Source organism: Poromitra crassiceps (assembly GCF_964638095.1).
Source record: "Poromitra crassiceps genome assembly, chromosome: 12".
Classification (NCBI taxonomy): Eukaryota; Metazoa; Chordata; class Actinopteri; order Beryciformes; family Melamphaidae; genus Poromitra; species Poromitra crassiceps.
The window spans coordinates 33,050,010-33,072,562 of NC_139632.1; the positions used below are offsets into that span (position 1 = coordinate 33,050,010).

Consider the following 22,553-nt stretch of genomic DNA (forward strand, 5'->3'; position numbering starts at 1 on the left):
GTGTGTGTGTGTGCGCGTGCGTGCGTGCGTGTGTGAGTGACTCACGGCGGCGATGTCTGCCTCCACCGGCAGCAGGTTGAGGAAGGCGAAGAGCTGCACAGTGAAGATGGTGTAGATCTGTGTGGCCGACAGCATCAGCATGCCCAGGGACAGCAGCATCTTAGCATCCCGTTACGCTGCTCTCTCTCACACACACACACACACTCACACTCACTCTCACACACCGGCCCGCAGCAGGAGCCCTGCTGTACACCGCCTGCCTGCTGCCGTCACACCTATAAGAGACACATATATGACACAAACATTATGTACACCAGTGTTCCTCAAGTGAAAGTACACTTACACTAGGCTTGGGCTGAGTTTCGCAAATATCGCAATATTTACAGAATATCGCAATATTTCCCGAATATATTGCAACTTCTAAAATGTGCAGGGTAAAAATGGAGGGAGGGGGTAAATTTAAGAAAGTGAACAGCATCAATCTCTCAGTTTATCCAAAAAAAAGATTGACTGCTGCAGCAAGTCTGCTGTGAAGAGCCAGAGGCACCTGCTGTTCACTGAACTCTGTTTCCTCGAAAGAAACTGCCTCCAACGCCTGCCTGTACTTTCTTTTCATCACTCATGGGCCCTGAAGTGCTGTGGGATGTGCATATGCATATATATGTTGGACTGAGTACCAGAAGAGTGCCTCCTGGAGGATTCTGTTTCTCTCACTCGAGTCTTCTTACTTTCTCAATAAAGAGGGAAAACTTGCTACACTTAGTTGCTAGTGTACTGTAAATGTGTTTCAGCCAAAAAGTCTGTGAGGACCTTGCTTATGGGATATCTATACCTAGGGCTGTTCGATTTTGCCTAAAACTAAAATTGACGATTTTTTCTCTCAAAACTCGATTTTTTTATACTATTATATTTCTCTAAACATTTGTTTCCCTCCAGAGCTCTTTTCCCCCCTTTTTTCCATAAGTGACAATTTACGCTTTTACTCTGAAGGCAGAACAACCCAACTTCCTGTTTTAGCTTGCCGCTGCTATGCCTAACTTCCTGGCTGTTGCTTGCTAACCTGCAGTCACTTGACACTGGTGGATTTGCCTGTTCTTCCGTGACATAATTAGCAGTGTCTAAGTGACCACCCGTGCTCGGAGTTATATCTGTACTAGAATAACACAAAGTAACAACAGGAATGCGGGGAACTGCGATATATCAGTTAGGGGGAAATTCAGACACGCAGGGACAGGTGAGTCAGCTGAGGCAGCTAACTTACAGCCATGAATACAGCCAATCTATCAGTACTCGGTGGCCTCACGTGTTGTTTTGTTATTATGTGAACTGTAAAGGCAACGTTTCATCATCCGGTGATAATGTCTGTGTTCGTGTGCGAGCGTGAGTGTGTTGTGGCAATCGTTATCTTGTAGGCTACAGCCCGCAGTGCAACACTCTGTGCTCACTCTGTGCTTTTTGGTCGGAGGTGTTGAAATAAGTCCATTGCGCTGCTGTCTTTAGTAGCCAGTATCAAAGCCTCTAGAGAGACTTTACAGAAGGGACAAGTAGCAGCATGCGTACATGAGAGAGAGCCGCCCCGCCGTAACGGAATTACCCTAATTCAAGTGTAAATCGATTTTACGATTTTCGCGTTTTTAACATCATCCTAACTAATAAATTTGATTACGATTCAAAATCGATTTATCGAGCAGCCCTATCTATACCTTGCTAAAATATCTATACCTTGCTTATATAATATCTATATCTATATCTATATCTATATCACTAAGGCCACATGCCTATCCTAACCCCTAAACTAAAATAAAAATGGAAAAAACATACTTTGGAAATGATAAACGGAATTTGGAAATAAATGAAACGGATCTCATAGGTTGTGCTGAGGTTTTAGGCTACACGCCCAGCCTTATGCCATTTACAATGAAACAAGAGCTCAGATAGCCGAGCCCAAATCTTATTAACCCATTGATACCTGATGCAGCATTTGCGTGTATATCCCTCATTTCCCTAATTTGCACAAATGCTGCATCAGGTATCAATGGGTTAAGCTAATATTCCCATTGAATGCAATACAGTGGAGTCGGCAGCCTCGCCTAAAAGGGACAAAGACAGCATTATTCAGACAAGATTGTCAGAAGTCCGAAAAACAAAATCAGGTGATGTGATGTCTTTGCTTACGTTCAAGCTGAGGCGCCTAACATTATGTGCAGCGTCTGCAGAACAAGTCTCTACCACAGTCACAGTCTCTCTTGGTTGGAATTAAATTAAGCCTTCTGCCAGTTCTCACTATAGGTATTTTTCTTTAACTGTTTTACATCTTTGATACGCACGCTACTATGCTTGTGAGAAGACAGAAAGACAGTAAGGGTGAAACAGTTCTAGTGCAGATGTGTACATAGGATTTGCATTTAAATGTCATTTTCCTTCTCTTTCATGGGGAGAATGAGCATAACACTGGAATATAAACCCAGATATGATGGAGGGTGGGACTGATCATCTGAGAGGCAAACAAAGATCACCAGTGTTTTTTTTCAAGGTTATTAGTAACAATGAATTTCAGTGCGTCTGACATCCCATGAATCTAAACTATTCTATGTACACATTTAATTTTACTTCTATTATTGGATTCACATCTGCTTCATCTGTGAGTGTGAGTGTGAATTTACCCTGCAGGGGCAATCTGGTAACATTATAGTATTGTGTAAATATAACACCCAACATCCGATATGTACCGAACGTCTACTAGGTCTTCCTCATCATTAAGACACGAGGAATCCACAATCTGCATCAATTGTCAAAACCCATCCACAGAATCCCACTAATCCCGCTTCAATGACCGCTGTACAATATCACTCCTCTGTGTTTGACAAGTACTATGAAGCTGGATCCTGAGTGTACTGCTTGTTCATGAAATGTAATGTATTCTCAGTGAATAATGTTTCCATTGTATTCCATGATATACCGTATGTGATCTCTGAGTCCTCTGCCACTGTTCCTGCTATATGATTCATGGCTGAGATTAGGATTGGCTGGGACTGAGGAACTTGTCAGAATGTTGAAAAAAGTTAGAGCAGTTAAACCATTACTGGTGAATCAACAAAAACAAACCATTAGGCTACATCAGTTTCGGGGTGCAGCTTCCACTATTTTATTCTATTTTACCAGCCAAAACCACAACTATTTTTTGCAAGACAACTGAATATCCAAACAGTGGCTGGTAGAGTAGACAGACCTGGAGCACTAGAAGAACGTCTAAAAGCATTTGCTTCTTGTGGCTTCTATGGATTTCCCCACTCTGACTGATGTTCCTGCCAACAACTTGAGTTCCACCTTAGCAACCATCCAGAGGATTTCACTGCTGTAGTCTCCTGCACTCACTGAGCAACGCCTCACATCTCTGCCTAAAACAAAGGAGGGCTTGTTACATAACTCTCCATCCCTACTGTCCTACTAACGCCACTGCAGACATATCCCACAATGCATTAAGAGACTGCACTCCTATATAGCATGGTTGCATTGTGGGGCATAGCCTAATTTTTCAGCCAGATCAAAAAATAGCTCTCAACTGCAAACTTCTTTCACTGGAGAACCGGGACGTTTTTTCACCCCACTCAATGTCTGCCTTCTTCAAGTGTCAGGAACCAGCCTTTGAGTTACAAACTCATCAGAGGATGAGGTGTTTATCAGTGTGTTCCGCTGAATCCAGACACGCCCCTGACCAGGTTTAATGCAAGTGTCACACTGATTTTTTTTTAACATACCCAGGAAATTATTATTATTATTTCGCCTACATACTGACTCGTAAAAGAGTCATCACGTGTCATAACAGATGTGTAGTGTGGAGGGTTGGAACTGAGCCAGCTCTAGACATCACATGGGGATGGGGAGGAGCTTCTTTATCATAAGAATATAATGTGCACTTAAAGGGGAAGTGAAAGCAACATCACTATGACAGCTGCACAAAGATGCTGACTAAGCTATGACTACCAGTTCCTGCCATCCACGAGTCACTTTTAAAAGAAAATGACATGAGCTACTGTCCATTTAGTCTCGCGTCAAGGCTACAGTCCATTGTGGTTAGAGGCTAAGACAACATATCAAATGGCATTTATAGCAAACTACAAAATAGCTTTCTCCACGTTACACTGGTTACCATGACCATACCATGGGGGGGAAATAAATCGTTAAATCTAAGTAGGTTACGTGACAAACGTAGCCTAGTTAGTTAGATGCCCACAAATAGAGCAAACAGCATTGATGTCAATTCATTTGAGAGACAATTTGGTGGTCATCAACTCGAAAACGCGTCTGTGTGCCATACCTTTGTAGATCTGTCGTCTGGTATGGACACCCTGAGGTGGCTTCAGAAACGGAGCACCCTGTACCCAAGTTAGCATGATGCTAGGCTAACTAGTTAGCTGCTTTCATCGTGGATCCCTTACCTTTAAATGTGTCAGAAGTTGTGTCTTGACTGGGGATTTAGCTACGGGCATGGACATCACTCTCTCTCGCACTGTGTGTGACGGGATAGGGCGAGGGTTTAGGGAGGAGACGCGCTTGATTCAGTGCGACAGTGTCAACATTTCCAGCTAGCTTCTTCTCTCTTCATGTCAGAGAGCGCTGACTTCCGCCACCTGCAGAGTCAAGCGCGTCGCTCCTGATTGGACGGGCTGCGAGTCAATCATCCTATTCCGGAAGTGGTTCCAGACGTAAACATTATCCACGTGATGGTCCAACATACTGCCTTTTACAGTCACACATGAACTACTGATCAGCTGGCCTATATTTACCATGATATTTACACCTTATTACAGCCGCACTGGATCACTTGTGGTTACAGCAGGAGAGAATAATAAGACAAATGGCTGTTTTAAATATCCTAGAAAAAAGTATAGTTATACTTTCAAAAAGAAACCAGGTTTTGAGAACACTTTTTAATCTCTAGCGCCCTCCATAGTGAATTTGAAGCCTCCTCTTTTTTAAGGAAGCTATAAAATATTACCTGATAAGAAAAATACATCTAAATCTATTATTATTATTATGATTTATCATATTATTACCTGTTGATGCTTTTGTGTGTGACCTGCATCAGTTCTGTTAACTGTAGCCTATTTCTTTTCTCTTTTATGATACAATATTCATATTCAAGTCCCATGTACCGTAGTTGTGTTCAGAATGAAATTAGTCGAATTCAGAAAACAGAGCAGAAATTAACACAAACCACAAGAGATTATGAACAGTGAAAAGACCTTGAGAAACCAAGTCTGTTTGCTCCCAGCCAGCACTCACACAGAAACCCCGGAGAAGCCTGTTCGCCTTTAGAAGGTCAAATGCAAATTAGCAGTCCACTGTAAAACTTTATAGCAGAACTGTAAAAGTCTATCAGTAACGTCTTAAACCACCGTGACGTTCATGCTGACCACAATGTGGGATCGGTGGATAGGCCTTTCTGTAGCTCTGTAGCCTAATCTGTCTAACACTGCCAGGGGGTCAACTAAACTGGATTTAAAAGCTCTGCTGAAAAGATATTTAAGTTATTTATTGATTGATTGATTGATTTACTCCATTGTATATACATTTATAATGCAAACTTTTACCTTGCCGTAGTTGTCTTTGCAAAGAAATTAATGTATTTTCAGTAAATATGATGATTATATAGAATACAATAGAATAGAATATTTGTCTTTGCAAAAAATATATGCATTTTCAATGAGGATTATATAGAATAGAATCATAAACTTGACGAATAGTTTTTTTTTAATAGAAGTGCTGTTCTATAAACAAAGTGCTGTATATGGACCGAATCAGTCATGTTGTTTTACAGTATAACAGCATTCCTGTGGGATGTTATAATGCCACTATAATGAACTTTATGATAGAGATTGCAGACACATGAGCTACAGTCCCATTGCTGCTGTAAAAAAGGCAATTCAGGTACAGAATCAGATGATATAAAACATTGACTCTGTCAGTTGTCATGACACTATGTTTCAATTCACTCACTCACCCCCACTCAACCCCCATCATGTAGGTACCCCCATCATGTAGGTACCCCCATCATGTACCCCCATCATGTAGGTACCCCCATCATGTACTGTAGGTACCCCCATCATGTAGGTACCTCCATCATGTAGGTACCTCCATCATGTAGGTACCCCCATCATGTACTGTAGGTACCCCCATCATGTAGGTACCCCCATCATGTACTGTAGGTACCCCCATCATGTAGGTACCCCCATCATGTACTGTAGGTACCCCCATCATGTAGGTACCCCCATCATGTAGGTACCCCCATCATGTAGGTACCCCCATCATGTAGGTACCCCCATCATGTAGGTACCCCCATCATGTAGGTACCTCCATCATGTAGGTACCCCCATCATGTAGGTACCCCCATCATGTAGGTACCTCCATCATGTAGGTACCCCCATCATGTAGGTACCCCCATCATGTAGGTACCTCCATCATGTAGGTACCCCCATCATGTAGGTACCCCCATCATGTAGGTACCTCCATCATGTAGGTACCCCCATCATGTAGGTACCCCCATCATGTAGGTACCTCCATCATGTAGGTGCCCCCATCATGGCAAATGGGGCTTCCTAGTTATGTGAAGTTTTGGGTGTTTTCTATGATCTGTAAATTTATTACATCCCAAAGAGGTTATGTTTTCCGTGCCATCTGTCTGTCTGTCTGTCGGTCTGTCGGTCTGTCGGTCTGTCTGTCGGTCTGTCGGTCTGTCTGTCTGTCTGTCTGTCTGTCTGTCTGTCTGTCTGTCTGTCTGTCTGCCTGTCTGTCTGTCTGTCTGTCTGTCTGTCTGTCTGTCTGTCTGTCTGTCTTTCTGTTTGTTTGTTTGTTTGTTTGTTTATTTGTTTGTCTGTTAGGAGGATTATGGAAAAACTACTGGTCCGATTTTCATGAAACCTAGTGGAAGGGTGTAGCATGGGTCAAGGAAGAACCCATAAAATGTTGTGGCGGAGCCAATCCAATTCTGGTCAAGGAAGGGGCGGGGCTAGGGCACGGGGGGCCGTAGATAGGGATAGGGAGGTTGTAAGGTGTTCTGTGTGGGAGAGAAGAATGAAAAAGATGGGCTCTAATGCTAATGCAGAGAGGATTGTCTCTTTCCCAGACAACCCCCCCCCCCCCCCGCCCACACACACACACACACACACACACACACACACACACACACACACACACACACACACACACACACACACACACACACACACACACACACACACACACCCCAGAGGGTCATCTACTCCTACTCCTGCCCCCACCCTGCCTCCCTACAGTGACTCTGCCTCTGACAAACGCCCCACACACTCCTCTGTCAGAGTGCCACCGAGGGGCCGAGGAGCGGGACAGCCTGGCGGAGGCTCCTCCACCATGAGGGTCTTCATCTGCTTCCAGGGCTCCTGGGAGCCTTTCCACGTCACTCCACAGCAGACTGTAGGGGCCCTGAAGCAGATGGTGAAGGTAAGAAAACAGCCAGTGCCGTTCACTGCTGTGAACTGATGACTCGTTTTGGCAAAACAGGATCCCTTAATTCCCTTGACTGTTTTATTAGATTGTCCTGCTCATTTGAAATGAAATGGGAATTGATTGATCAAGTATTTGGAGAAAATGTTGCTTGTTCTGAATGCAGACTATGCTGGATTGTGCATCTGTGTTTGTGTCCATGCAAATGGCCCTTATATGACAAGGAAAAGCAAAGTCCCTCTCTCCATCGGTCTTTGTCCATCTTACTGTAAGTGCAGCTGCTAGAGATATTGCATTGGAAGATATTGCAATAGACTGTATTACATCAGTGATGCACTCCATGATGTCTTCCATCATCTCTCCTCCTGGCCTCTCTTTAGGATTACTTCCATGTGCAGCTGTCGGACGACCAGCAGGTCTGTCACTGTCTGGAGCTCAGCTACGCCGGCGCAGCACTGCAGGACAGCTGGGCGCTGTGCGACGTGGGCATCGCCCCTGGCAGTGCCATCCCATGTCTCATAAAGGTATCAAGCACTCACAACAAGGAGTTAGAGATTTGAAGCCATATTTGTTTTTGTTTTGTTTTTTAATTCTGCAATCAATTCCATTTAATTTACTTACAATGATGCAGGTTGAGAGAAGCTATATTTTTTAAATGGCTTCCAAATAAAAGTGCTATTTGGTAATGATGGTTGTTAGGTTTAATTAATTTGCACAACAATGATAAACACAGGACTGGCAGCTTATGGAAACTGTAACTGCAATAAAGTTGTGTCTGATATGGATGATCTTGGTGTCCAATCACACATTTCCTATGACGAGGAATTCAAATTTGGAACTTTAAAATTACGCAGAAGCTTCATTCTATCTCACAATTCCAGAGGTTATGTTTGGGCAGTTATGGCAATCACCCTACCCTGCACTCAATATTTGGAGGTGGTGAGTGATACTGCTAACCAGGACAACCAAGACTGGTTGATTGGATAGGACTTCATATGAGAATATAAGTAGAGCAGATCATGGAAAATAATTAATAAAAAAAAAATATTTTTGTCTATTTTGGGGGAAATATATGATGCTCAATATTTTAAAAATGATTAGTACATTCTCTAAAATATAAAGGGCTAAAATAGCTTGAACTAGTACAGTACACTGTACATGGAGAGATAACAGACTGCTATCCTTTACAGGCTCATCTTATTTATGTATTTATGTATTTATTTATCCTAACCCCAAAGAGAAAATGTAATTTTTGCTTGTATCCACCTCCAGGGAGGTCAAAGGTCAGCTACAGAACAAGCTCATAGGGATTCAGCGTCTTGCTCAAGGACACTTCAGCAGGGCGGATGCTTGCTGTCACAGGAGATTGAACCCAGACCTCACCTCAATAACACAATATCCCTCCCACTCGCTGCTCAAATTAGAATCTTATTGCATACAAGATAGTTATGTGTCCTAAAAGTCAACTTTACATGAAACAGATTTGGGGCAATTTGTCATCAAAGACTCCCTTATGAGCTGAGTTCATAGCCTGTTTGGGTGCACTGAGATGGGGCAGCGTGTTCCCGTGTGAGAGGCAGCTTGGTGGGGAACGGCTTTATGACCGTCCGGGATCTTTAGTTTGTCCCGTTGACGACACATGCTGTAACTGTCCATCCAAGACAAAAAGGAACAAAAGACCCTGCTTTTACCATCAGACACATTCCAATCCAGGCCCATCACCAGGCAACCTGGGATACAAGTTGATAGTGCCTGTGTGTGTGTGTGTGTGTGTGTGTGTGTGTGTGTGTGTGTGTGTGTGTGTGTGTGTGTGTGTGTGTGTGTGTGTGTGTGTTCCTGTGCTGTCTTAGGTCATCATCTAATGGCCCAATTCCACCGCAGGTAGTAGCGCGGTCCCGCTCCGCTCAACTCGATAAATGGTCTCATTCCACTGGTAAAAACCGGCCCACCCCGGTTTGATTTGGGGCTGAGTCGTGCTACTTTTCGTCCCTGCCTCGTCGGGGTTCTATTCTGCGAACCCGGGTTCATACGGTGACGTGAAAACATTACATCCTCTCATAAAAAAAAACCCAATTGCCTTAGGGTTAGGGTTAGATTCAAAGGCTCTAAGGCAAAACCACTTCTTAACATTAGAGAGTAGTCTTTGAGTCTGGTCTTGGTATTGAATCTGGTCCATGTACTTGTTTATTGTACAATATTGTCCATGTACTTGGACAATATTGGATGTTGTCTCGACTCCGTCTACCTAAACTCTGCATCTGTTGTATGTTTATTTTGACAGAGACACTGACAGAGGACCAGCCCAGAGAGAGTCTATTGTTCTCAGCCAAAAAGTGGAGTGAATCTATTTGGAGTCTAATCTTGCAGTATTAATCATATTCAGGAGCCCTTCATTGAATGATTATACATTACTTTAACCACAGGGTGGCAGCAAACTCCAAGCTGATTAGGTGATAGCAATGATTTGGAAGAGAAGGGAATCCCCAAAGTCTTGACTGTATAATTCAGAATCTGGGGATGTAAAATATTGAAAGAATTGGGCTACATTTAATTTAAATGATAGAATCTAAAAATAGAACATATGATGCTGTATAACATGTATACAGCAAATAATAAACTATAACAAACAATAACCATGATATAGCACCTCGTGCATATGTTAGGCTACTTTAATACAACATTTACAACAATTGTATAATAGTATTTAATTAAACAAAGGACAACGTTTTTGTTTTTAATTTAGTAATTTTATTTGGGCTCTACACTAGCAAAAAAAAAAAGTGTTCCCCATTGCTATAAAGGGGTCAGCTAACTAGGGCACGGGTGCCACCTCTGGCATGCGAAGGGATAACCAGTGGCACTGCAGCACACACAGTAGCAATAAGTGCACAATTTAGATTTTTTTTGGTAGAAATGTTGAAATGCCAAATTATCCAAATCTTATTAAGGAAACTTGCCCCCCACTACCACTACTTTGTCTTAATTCCTATACAAGCCTTTCTGTTAAGATTAACATTATGAACGTTCTCTTTCTGTTAACATTGTGAACACAACATTGTGTCGGTCATGTTTGTCTTTTCCATCTATATCAACTGATATGTTTATCTCCAACATGGAATCTATCATCATTCTAATTAACCTTTCCCAAGTCCAATCTTTGAGGCTTGGTCCTGCCTGACCTAGTTCTGTTAATGGAGGGGAGAGGGTATGTGATGTTTTTGCTGGATGCTGAACTGTCTTAGTAGCATCAGGTGCATCGTCAGGTGATGAGTGTAGTACACTGGCTACTTCCTCGTCAGGTCAGGTGATGAGTCAGGTGATGAGTGTAGTACACTGGCTACTTCATCGTCAGGTCAGGTGATGAGTCAGGTGATGAGTGTAGTACACTGGCTACTTCTTCATCAGGTCAGGTGATGAGTCAGGTGATGAGTCTAGTAGGCTACACTGGCTACTTCAGCGCTGCTGTCTGACACTTGCATAGGAATTAGATGGCGTCTGTTCCACCTGATGGTGCCATATGGACACCACAGTCCCTGAAGTCTTACCCTTGAATTAGGGATAAAACGATTACCGGTTTAATGATGAACCGTGATCAAATTCCTAGCGGTTAGTATTAGCTTACTGTTTCAAATTGTAATCATCATTAAAACGGTGTTACCATGATTAGCAGTGATTACAGCGCTTTTATCTCTTTAGACCCTTTATATTTTATATTGTATATTGGTTCTTATCAATCAATTAATGAGCACCAACCACACCAAGACAAATTCCTAGTATGAAAACATACCTTGGCAAATACAAGAATTCTGATTCTGATTGAAAAACATGGTAAATACTGTCCATCATCAACCAAAGTTAACAACAGTCTCCCAGACGCAGCTTTGGTGAAATGATTTCAGTGAGTGTATCAGTACTTTTCGAACATCTTTTGCACATTTTAACGATACTGCAATAATAGGCTACTGATAACTGTGGTCATTTTTGTCAGGATATGACATTTTCATAGCCTACTGTTTCATCTCTACCTTGAATCTACTTTTTCAGAATGTCCAGAAGCCGGCGATGCTTGTGTTCAATGCTGTGACGAGGGAGACCTTGCCCATCATGGGGGGAGTGTTTGTCCTGAGTGCGTCTGTGGCCAGACTAAAGACTGCTGTGTCTCTGCAGTGCGGCCTGCCTGTCAGCAGCTTCAGACTGAGCATGCCCAGTGGAGTGACGCTCTACGACTGCAACCAACTGCACCACTACGCCATCCAAGTGGGTATGATGGCCTGCTCTCTTTCTCTGCTGTAGCTTCAGGCAGGGCCGGCTCTACCATATGGGCAACCTGGGCAGGTGCCCAGGGGCCCTCAGTATGAAGGGGCCCTCCATTTTTCTTATTTAATTTTTTTGTCGGGCTCATGTCAGGCTCCACAGAACTATGACACAAATCTAAGACCAATCAGAATAAAATAAAAATTGTTTCCAAGAAGATTAAGTCTCATGATTGAGTGTCATTGGATGGCTGTGGGCAAGTGGTGACCAGGGGTGCGGGAAGTGAGGGTGCTTATGGTGCTGCAGCACCCTTTGCTGTTTTGTATTAGAATTGCAATGTAAAAAAAAAAGCCTATATGAATAAAATGTGTGTTATATGTTTTATACTGCAATGTTTAGGGTTTAGTTGAAGACTGAGCAAAGCAAAGAGGGTGGAGATGTTATTTTGATGTTTGGTGGAGTCTCTGTTTGTGTCTGAACCTAGGTACGACTCTCCCTTTGTCTCTGAACCTAGGCACCACTCTCCCTTTGTCTCTGAACCTAGGCACCACTCTCCCTTTGTCTCTGAACCTAGGCACCACTCTCCCTTTGTCTCTGAACCTAGGCACCACTCTGCCTTTGTCTCTGAACCTAGGTACGACTCTCCCTTTGTCTCTGAACCTAGGTACAACTCTCCCTTTGTCTCTGAACCTAGGTACGACTCTCCCTTTGTCTCTGAACCTAGGTACAACTCTCCCTTTGTCTCTGAACCTAGGTACAAGTCTGCCTTTGTCTCTGAACCTAGGTACAACTCTCCCTTTGTCTCTGAACCTAGGTACAACTCTCCCTTTGTCTCTGAACCTAGGTACAACTCTCCCTTTGTCTCTGAACCTAGGTACAACTCTCCCTTTGTCTCTGAACCTAGGTACAACTCTCCCTTTGTCTCTAAACCTAGGTACAACTCTCCCTTTGTCTCTGAACCTAGGTACAAGTCTGCCTTTGTCTCTGAACCTAGGTACAACTCTCCCTTTGTCTCTGAACCTAGGTACAACTCTCCCTTTGTCTCTGAACCTAGGTACAACTCTCCCTTTGTCTCTGAACCTAGGTACAAGTCTGCCTTTGTCTCTGAACCTAGGTACAACTCTCCCTTTGTCTCTGAACCTAGGTACGACTCTCCCTTTGTCTCTGAACCTAGGTACAACTCTCCCTTTGTCTCTGAACCTAGGTACGACTCTGCCTTTGTCTCTGAACCTAGGTACAAGTCTGCCTTTGTCTCTGAACCTAGGCACCACTCTCCCTTTGTCTATGAACCTAGGCACCACTCTCCCTTTGTCTATGAACCTAGGCACTACTCTCCCTTTGTCTCTGAACCTAGGCACCACTCTCCCTTTGTCTATGAACCTAGGCACTACTCTCCCTTTGTCTCTGAACCTAGGCACCACTCTCCCTTTGTCTCTGAACCTAGGCACCACTCTCCCTTTGTCTCTGAACCTAGGTACGACTCTCCCTTTGTCTCTGAACCTAGGTACAACTCTGCCTTTGTCTCTGAACCTAGGCACCACTCTCCCTTTGTCTCTGAACCTAGGTACGACTCTCCCTTTGTCTCTGAACCTAGGTACAACTCTGCCTTTGTCTCTGAACCTAGGTACAAGTCTGCCTTTGTCTCTGAACCTAGGCACCACTCTCCCTTTGTCTATGAACGTAGGCACCACTCTCCCTCTGTCTATGAACCTAGGCACTACTCTCCCTTTGTCTCTGAACCTAGGCACCACTCTCCGTTTGTCTCTGAACCTAGGTACGACTCTCCGTTTGGACACGTGGGATGGCTGGGTGGAGTTCCTGCATGGCTGCTTCCTGGGTCACAGACTGACAGTCCAGAGCCACCTGTCAGAGGAGAAGATCCTTATGAGGTGAGATGTTGTTGTTGTTGCCTGGAATGGCTTGTTAACTTTTCCACATTCCTGTGCAGATCTTACAAAAGATGTTAAGAATTAAGCATGTTAACATCATATTTCGTCATGCGGAGTAAACCATCTTGTGCAGTGTTTTCAACTTGTTTTGTGCCAAGGCACACTTTTGACATTGAAAAGAAATCCCATGGCACACTGCCATCCCAAATGTTACAAAATGAAACATAGCAGCATAGTGCGTTGCTGCGAGCTCACCATTTTTAGTTTCTTCAAATATTTAGCCACCTTTGTTGTTACCGTTCAATGAGAGCTTTATGAAATAAATTATTTGGTTTGGCACACTTAAGATTAGTTTTTCATTTTTATGGACCAATTAAGTGAAATTGGCAATTTCCCATGGCACACCTGGCGATCTCTCATGGCACACTAACACTAGTGTGCCGTGGCACAGTGGTTGAAAAGCACGGCTCTAGTGCCCATTCTTTCTCAAAAGCACTTTATGTCATCCTTTAGTTATTGAATACATAATGTGAAACTTTGTTCCAGGTTTCAGCTGCGGGTGGCGCTCTACATCGCAGCGTTTCTAGGCCACCTGGACCTGGCAGACTGGCTGCTGGACAGAGGGGTTCATGCTGGGGAGCCTGTGGGGGTTCACCCATACCGCCAGTGGTGCCACCAAACCGCCCACCCAGACGTGGCCAAGTGTCCCATCCATGCAGCCGCTGAGACCGGTCAGCTCCTCCTCCTCAAACTCTTCATCACCAAGAACCTTCTGGCCTTGGCCTGTCGGGACCCTGGAGGTCGCGACCCTTTGAGGATCGCCGTTCAGCATGGTCACAGGGAGTGTGTGCGCTACTTAGCCACCAAGCTGTCCTCAGTCGTATCCCTGCCAAATGTTTGCCTGTCCATGCGTACCTACCTCCAGGTGAAGCGCTGGGCGAGGTCGGGGCAGAGGAGGGCGGGGTCCAGGCCATGCAACAGGGATCCGGGAAGATCCAGGGTGGGAGATACGGTACTGGTGGATGGCTTTACCCAGCCAAAGATGTCTTCCAAATGCAGGAGAGATGAGACCAAATCAAACAGAAGGACAAGAGCCAAAGCCTTGCGACCTTTACCCTCCAAACCGCCATCCCAGCATGCATCAGTGCAACTGCCCAGCCTGCCTTCTGCGGAGTCTGGCAGCTCTAAAGAGATGTGGGAAAAGCGGAAGCATGGTGGAGACAGAGAGGATGGTCTACTGGTTGAAACCACCAAGGATGAGGACAGCAGCCAATGGAGGAGCAGAGTTCCACTCCCGCCCATCCCCAGAGAAACCAATCGCAGGCCGCTGTTTGTCAACACATCGCCAAACTCCTCCCATATTCTGACGTCCTCTCTGGAGTCCTTCTCTCGCCGCTGTGGCCGCACCCCCAGAGAAAACGCCAGATACTGCTTGGCGATGGCCAGGTATATGGTCATGTTCAGTGCAAAATAAAAACAGTCAATTTCTCAGTTAACCCATTGATACCTGATGCAGCATTTGTGTGTGTATCCCTTTAAGACCGCGAACCGCGTCACATGGTTCGCGGTCTTAAAGGGATACACACACAAATGAGGGATATACTGTACACGCAAATGCTGCATCAGATATCAATGGGTTAACATTTCTGTCTCATGTAAAACAACCAAGGAATATTGATGGAAATCCTAGTGGTTGCAAAGTATGGACCCTTTTCACAGCTGTCATTTTGATGTGTCAAAGCAGGGTAAACACTGGTGTAACCAATAACATTAATGATGGTTCCATTCCATTTAGGTGTTTCAGTGCCAGGGCCCTCTTGCCTGGGTCTGATTCCGCCCACTCCACGCAGACGCAGTTGAGTTTGGGCTGCTTCTGGTCTGGCATTGTGACATGCAACAGCGATTTCGAAAGAATGGCTTGTCCAATGAGTGCCGAGGGGGACTAACGATTAGCCAATCAGCGGCAATAAACAGTGCAACGGGTGGGACTAACGCCATTGTCAAGTGCGCCGAGGATAACAGCAGTTGCGACCGCCACAAATGAGATACGTTCTGCTATCAAGGCTGTTTTTAATCGATTAAAAACACCATTTACTTTGAAATGTGAATGACACTCTGCTTTGAAGGCATTTATTCAGAGAGGAGATGTTTTGTGCATTCTTCTGACTGGATGAACCTTAGATTCAGGCAGAGATGCTCTCTAGTGATTGCTTAGATTCAGGCAGAGATGCTCTCTAGTGATTGCTTAGATTCAGGCAGAGATGCTCTCTTGTGATTGCTTAGATTCAGGCAGAGATGCTCTCTAGTGATTGCTTAGATTCAGGCAGAGATGCTCTCTAGTGATTGCTTAGATTCAGGCAGAGATGGTCTCTAGTGATTGTTTAGATTCAGGCAGAGATGCTCTCTAGTGATTGTTTAGATTCAGGCAGAGATGCTCTCTAGTGATTGCTTAGATTCAGGCAGAGATGCTCTCTAGTGATTGCTTAGATTCAGGCAGAGATGCTCTCTAGTGATTGCTTAGGGAAAATGGAATTCCCCTGGTGGAATCCACTCATGGAAATCACTTAAACAGGGGGCAGCAATGTCAGAGGGAACTCATTAATGTTATTGGTTACACCTGTGTTTACCCTGCTTTGACACATCAAAATGGATGCTGTGAAAAGGGTATATTCAGTTCAGTTTAAGTAACGCATCACTCTACACACAACAGCTTTTTTTCCTATGCTGTTCTAACCATTAGGTCTATTGTTATTTTATATTTGCCAGCATTTATTTCAAGTCATTTTTATTTATTGGCATATTCATTGCTTTTGCTAAGTATTTACATTTGCTTTTCTGAGTGTTTTTTTTTACAAAAATGAAGTCAAAGGTGCTTCATGTTGAAGCTCAACATCAAGACGTGTACAACTGTTGTAAAGGAGACCATCACCATGACCCTAGTGAGAAACACTAGCACTATCAACTCATTAGTTGACAGTAGGCCTAATTTGACAATGATATATTGAGGTATAAAAATGTCAAGCATAGCAGCTTGATTGATTGATTGATTGAAAAGTGTATTTCTATAGGGACAGATACATAAACATAGAGCATTCACATGAAACAGTCTTTGTTATATATCCTGACATTTATAGCCTAAGCTAGTTTGCAATGTTTGTCCCTAGATGTTATAAGGCAAGTATAACTATAAATTGACTAGACTTGTGTCTATGTTTCTCCTGGATACAGCACCTTCACAGAGAGGCCCTGGTTGAAGCAGCTGGACATTGCACGGACCCTGGTGAGGAAGAGCATCCAGAGCGTGGAGCTGAAGAGCCACAGAGCAGAACATCAGCTCCCTCAGCCTGATCCCTTCCTGCCTGGAACACTGCGTAACAAGAAGAACCCTGACAACTGAGGGCTGTATCTCAGGCTTAGACTTACTTCAAAATGACACTCATCGTTATGTGTGGGCATCTCTCTCTCTCTCTCTCTCTCTCTCTCTCTCTCTCTCTCTCTCTCTCTCTCTGTCTCTCTCTCTCTTCTTCATAGATAGAGATAGTGTTAGACTTGGAGACAGAGAAATCATAGACATTATATAGACTTTACAGACATAATAGTATGTAGATTGACCAGGTGTTGACAAAAGTGTGTACATCATGTTTAGCATCTAACCGGTTATGGGCAATTTTTATTGCTTTTTTAATGATTTAAATGAACTTTGTTCTGTATTTTTACTGTATTTGACAGAGGTCAATAAGGACCTGCCTTGTAGGACCAGGCAGGCAATATATGGTTGAAATCAATATCACAATGATTTTTCTCCATATCTCACTACCATAATAAGGCGGGCGGGCAGGCGGACGCTCTGCTTGGTGTGGCACAGCACAATTGCTCATGCATGTGGAAATGACTCAATTTCTCAGAAGTGTTTCCAATAAAAAAGCCTTTCCATCTATTCACATTTCTGAGTTCATCCATTATTACCTGATTTTGACACATTGCTTTCTGGGTTCATTTTGAAAGCTAGTGTAACTTATACCATATGAGAAGACCTATGGCCAGCACATTTTAAATCATTGAATTAAAACATGAATTAGCCTACAAGCCGTAGCACATAGTCGCCCAGTGATGCTGCTATTCTACAGTAACACCCCCCCCACACACACACCCACACCCACACCCACCCACACCCACCCACACACACACACACACACACACACACACACACACACACACACACACACACACACACACACACACACACACACACACACACACACACACACACACACACACACACACACACACACACACACACACACACACACACACACACACACACACACACACACACACACACACACACACAAAACGAAACTGTTGCAGGGTCCAGGATCCACTACTCACCAAAGACACTTGAATGGGCAACAAGCATGTATAAACAATAAGAATATCGTCCGAGCTCAGAAAGCACCTGAAGGCAGCATGCATTTGCCTCGTCAAGCAGGTTGATATGAAAACGCGTTTCACATCTCGCGATGTTTTGAACGCAGTACCGCTGCTGCCTGTGTCGCCGCCAGCTCCGTTCTATGAACGAATATAAGACTTCCGGTTTACTTCCGGGTTGCGGAGCTAGCGAATATAAGACTTCCGGTTACCTTCAGAGTAAAAGCGGCGTAATCATGTTTTTAAAAGGCATAGAAAAATGGTTAGTTGGCAGATTAAAACAATAAACAAAGCATCTAAACGAAGGTATACAATACACATTATGTTTCTGTTTAACACCAACTGTTTTAATAACATTGAGAACGCTCTTCTCAGTATGTAAATGGATAAAACCTGTTCACTGGAGTGCTAGCCTTTACAAATTGGACACTGTACACCCCTGTGTCGGAAGTGGCAGCACAAACGATGTATGCACGCGCTCTGATAGACCTCCTCTGTGACATCACACTGTCAGCTAACCTGGGGAGAGGTAAAAACAACCATGCCAGGCCGTCAAACCCACCCAGAGCCCAGAGGTCATATTGTCATTTCTGGAGTAATATTGAACACTGTACACCCCTAGTGGCAGCACAAACGATGTATGCACGCGCTCTGATAGACCTCCTCTGTGACATCACACTGTCAGCTAACCTGGGGAGGGGTAAAAACAACCATGCCAGGCCGTCAAACCCACCCAGAGCCCAGAGGTCACTCATATTGTCATTTCTGGAGTAATATTGAACACTGTACACCCCTAGTGGCAGCACAAACGATGTATGCACGCGCTCTAATAGACCTCCTCTGTCACATCACACTGTCAGCTAACCTGGGGAGGGGTAAAAACAACCATGCCAGGCCGTCAAACCCACCCAGAGCCCAGAGGTCATATTGTCATTTCTGGAGTAATATTGAACACTGTACACCCCTAGTGGCAGCACAAACGATGTATGCACGCGCTCTAATAGACCTCCTCTGTGACATCACACTGTCAGCTAACCTGGGGAGGGGTAAAAACAACCATGCCAGGCCGTCAAACCCACCCAGAGCCCAGAGGTCATATTGTCATTTCTGGAGTAATATTGAACACTGTACACCCCTAGTGGCAGCACAAACGATGTATGCACGCGCTCTAATAGACCTCCTCTGTGACATCACACTGTCAGCTAACCTGGGGAGGGGTAAAAACAACCATGCCAGGCCGTCAAACCCACCCAGAGCCCAGAGGTCATATTGTCATTTCTGGAGTAATATTGAACACTGTACACCCCTAGTGGCAGCACAAACGATGTATGCACGCGCTCTGATAGACCTCCTCTGTGACATCACACTGTCAGCTAACCTGGGGAGGGGTAAAAACAACCATGCCAGGCCGTCAAACCCACCCAGAGCCCAGAGGTCATATTGTCATTTCTGGAGTAATATTGAACACTGTACACCCCTAGTGGCAGCACAAACGATGTATGCACGCGCTCTAATAGACCTCCTCTGTGACATCACACTGTCAGCTAACCTGGGGAGGGGTAAAAACAACCATGCCAGGCCGTCAAACCCACCCAGAGCCCAGAGGTCATATTGTCATTTCTGGAGTAATATTGAACACTGTACACCCCTAGTGGCAGCACAAACGATGTATGCACGCGCTCTGATAGACCTCCTCTGTGACATCACACTGTCAGCTAACCTGGGGAGGGGTAAAAAAAACCATGCCAGGCCGTCAAACTCACCCAGAGCCCAGAGGTCACTCATCTTGTAATTTCTGGACTAATATTGAACACTGTACACCCCTAGTGGCAGCACAAACGATGTATGCACGCGCTCTGATAGACCTCCTCTTCACTGATAGACCAGTGAAATAAACCTTGTCTCAAATGGTCTAAATTGGCACGCTTTTCAGTCAGAAATTGTTTTATTTGTGAGAATGTAGAGCGCCCAAACACAATGTATGCTGTGCTAAAATGGAAGGATGAGGAAACCAATGGGTTATCAAAATATAACAAATTGGCACATTTCCCAGTCAAAAAGAGGGTAAATTGGCACGCTTTTCAGTCAGAAATTGTTTTATTTGTGAGAATGTAGAGCGCCCAAACACAATGTATGCTGTGCTAAAATGGAAGGATGAGGAAACCAATGGGTTATCAAAATATAACAATCTTTATTAATAATTTAAGGCACCATCAGCCTTACACACAGGTAAGGGACACAGTCTGCGTTCTAAACCCCCCCCTTTTGAATGCCAGCAACATAGGCCGTATATGCTACTCCTGTGTATGGGCTAATTGCCAAAACCACAGCAAAACCACAGCAAATCCACCCCTCCAGTTTAGGGCACTGCAAATGAGCACTGCAACTCACACCACAAATCTCACCCCACAAGGGCACACTAATCAGATTGCACTGCAAACGTCATCACTTCACTGCAAACGTATAGGAAGACCCGGCTATCCGGCACACATGCGCAGCATCCTCAGGAACAATTAAATAACCCCGCTGCTTCCCCCCCCCGCAATGTGTGGCTATAAGTGCGACTTTAAAACACATATAACATTAATTAGTCCATGGGCCAGACCAGATATCGGTACCATATGGGTGGGCAAAACTTTACCTATACTAAATTGTTTATAGGGTCAATATAAGTAAATTAATATATGATAGCCTTTCCACAGGAGTAGCTTTTCATATTTATTGGACATTTTCTTATTCAAACACAAAAATTGCACATATCGGTACCACTCAAGTGGACAAATTCTAATCATGATTTTTGAACAGGTATATATCCATAGATGATATTTTAGTATGATAGCCTTTGCAGAATGGCAGCTTTGTCACAGTTATCGGCTCATGAAGTTAGCAAACCCCTACAATAAATTCGATTCTAGGTGCTGATCCATAACCTATTTTAGGCTCAGGACCTTTAACCATGTTCTATGATAACATGTTTGACAACATTGTAAAGGGTAGCTTCTTAGCTTTCATTTGAGCTCAGTTGTGTGTCTGTCTGACAAATAAAGAGCTCACATGGGCTCTTCAAAGTGTCAGTGACATTCATTTTTCCACAGTTTTCACCTAAATTATAGTCTTTATTTCAGCACTGTGGCATCTAGGAACATCAGAGACACAAACAACAAACACTGGAATACTCATATAGGACTATAAGGATTCAGAAAAGGTATAATGAACCCATACTATCCCATCGTGAGGGGTGAATTTTGCCCTTTGAATTTGGTAGAAGAATGCCTTCTTGAGGGAAATGGGCCAGAACCCAAAATGTAAGATATCGGTACCATCCGGGTGGAGAAATTCTACTTGTGATTTTTTTAAATTCCTATGACCATGGTAGCTTATTAGTGCTTAACCACCCCTCTTAAATTATGGACTTATGGGAATTATGGGAAATCATCTTTCTTTCATTATATCCTCTCCCTGGCGTGTCTGGACTACTAACTGTTAATATTACATGTCTAGATATAGGCATGCTATCCTATGATACTATACATACCATACCATACTATACTATACTAGATAGATATATATCCTATACTTAATTGTCTACTAAATTGGCACATTTCCCAGTCAAAAAGAGGGTAAATTGGCACGCTTTTCAGTCAGAAATTGTTTTATTTGTGTTACGGTATATGTACAGCTACATTCAAAATGTTTCCAGTCTTTCAACACAATATTAGGACAATCTACCCTTCCTGAGACCATGTCATCCACGAGGGCAACACCATCATCGTCATTCACATCTGAGTCTACCAGCTGTGCAGCAAGCTCTTCTTCACTGTCTTGGTTGGCACATGTTTGTAGTTTGCACATGTTTGTGCATTTCAGACCGTTATTGAGACATGTGCACTCTGGTGGTTTGCACGACCCCACACACTTGCAGGAGAGCAACTGCAAGACGGCACCTGGTGCTGGGGAACCGTGCATCCACTGGATTTCAAGCTGCCCCTCATCATCTGTGGTCCACCTATGGTCCTTAAAGTACAGTCCATTGTTGATATCATGGGAAACTCCTTTGTGAATCCACTCAGTCCAGATCAATATGAGTTTGTCAGCTTGTCAACTGCAACTGTTGCCCCGCCAGATGTAGCTAACCTGCATGATTCCAGCCACAACATCCAGCAGTGGAGGAAACTGCTCTACAGCGCTGCCAGCAAAGTCAGTCTGATCAAATTCTTGTTTGAGGAATGGAAAGGACCCAAACACAGATATAAACTACAAGACAAGGCCTTACTGTATATGTTACCTGTGAAGTAGTCTGCTTCAAAATCAACAGGAACCAATGGGAGGAGGTAACACAGCTCAAATCCTCTCAGGAAGAAGCTGACACCTGCATGCTAATGCATGCTCTCCATGTAGCAGAGTCTGGCTTCAAGGCAGTGATCATCATGGCAGACACAGATGTCCTGCTACTGACTCTGGGTTGGAGCAAGGACATCCAATGCCCAATGTACCAAAAAT

At 44.0% G+C, this 22,553-nt stretch overlaps 3 protein-coding genes across 3 annotated transcripts in view; 2 read left to right on the forward strand and 1 right to left on the reverse strand.

Annotated features, from left to right (window-relative positions):
• rnf13 (ring finger protein 13) overlaps window positions 1-4,585 on the reverse strand; it is an 84,394-nt gene extending 79,809 nt beyond the window's left edge. The window contains exons 1-2 of the mRNA XM_083647096.1: window positions 4,440-4,585; window positions 46-275 (exon numbers count right to left, since the gene is read on the reverse strand). Of these exons, the coding sequence (XP_083503222.1) occupies window positions 46-159 (114 nt within the window). The 5' untranslated portion in view covers window positions 160-275; window positions 4,440-4,585. The remainder of the gene's footprint in view (window positions 1-45; window positions 276-4,439) is intronic.
• The window catches only part of LOC310785919 (histone H3.2), a gene marked incomplete at its 3' end in the record, with an annotated part of 116,626 nt that overhangs the window by 27,229 nt on the left and 66,844 nt on the right, over window positions 1-22,553 (forward strand). The window lies entirely within an intron of this gene.
• Window positions 7,390-17,022, forward strand: LOC310786177 (protein ANKUB1-like; the record flags this gene model as incomplete). Its single annotated transcript, XM_083647350.1, has 6 exons — window positions 7,390-7,479; window positions 7,863-8,006; window positions 11,527-11,743; window positions 13,511-13,625; window positions 14,172-15,071; window positions 16,854-17,022. 6 exons carry the CDS (start codon window positions 7,390-7,392, stop codon window positions 17,020-17,022), a joined length of 1,635 nt encoding a protein of 544 aa, XP_083503476.1.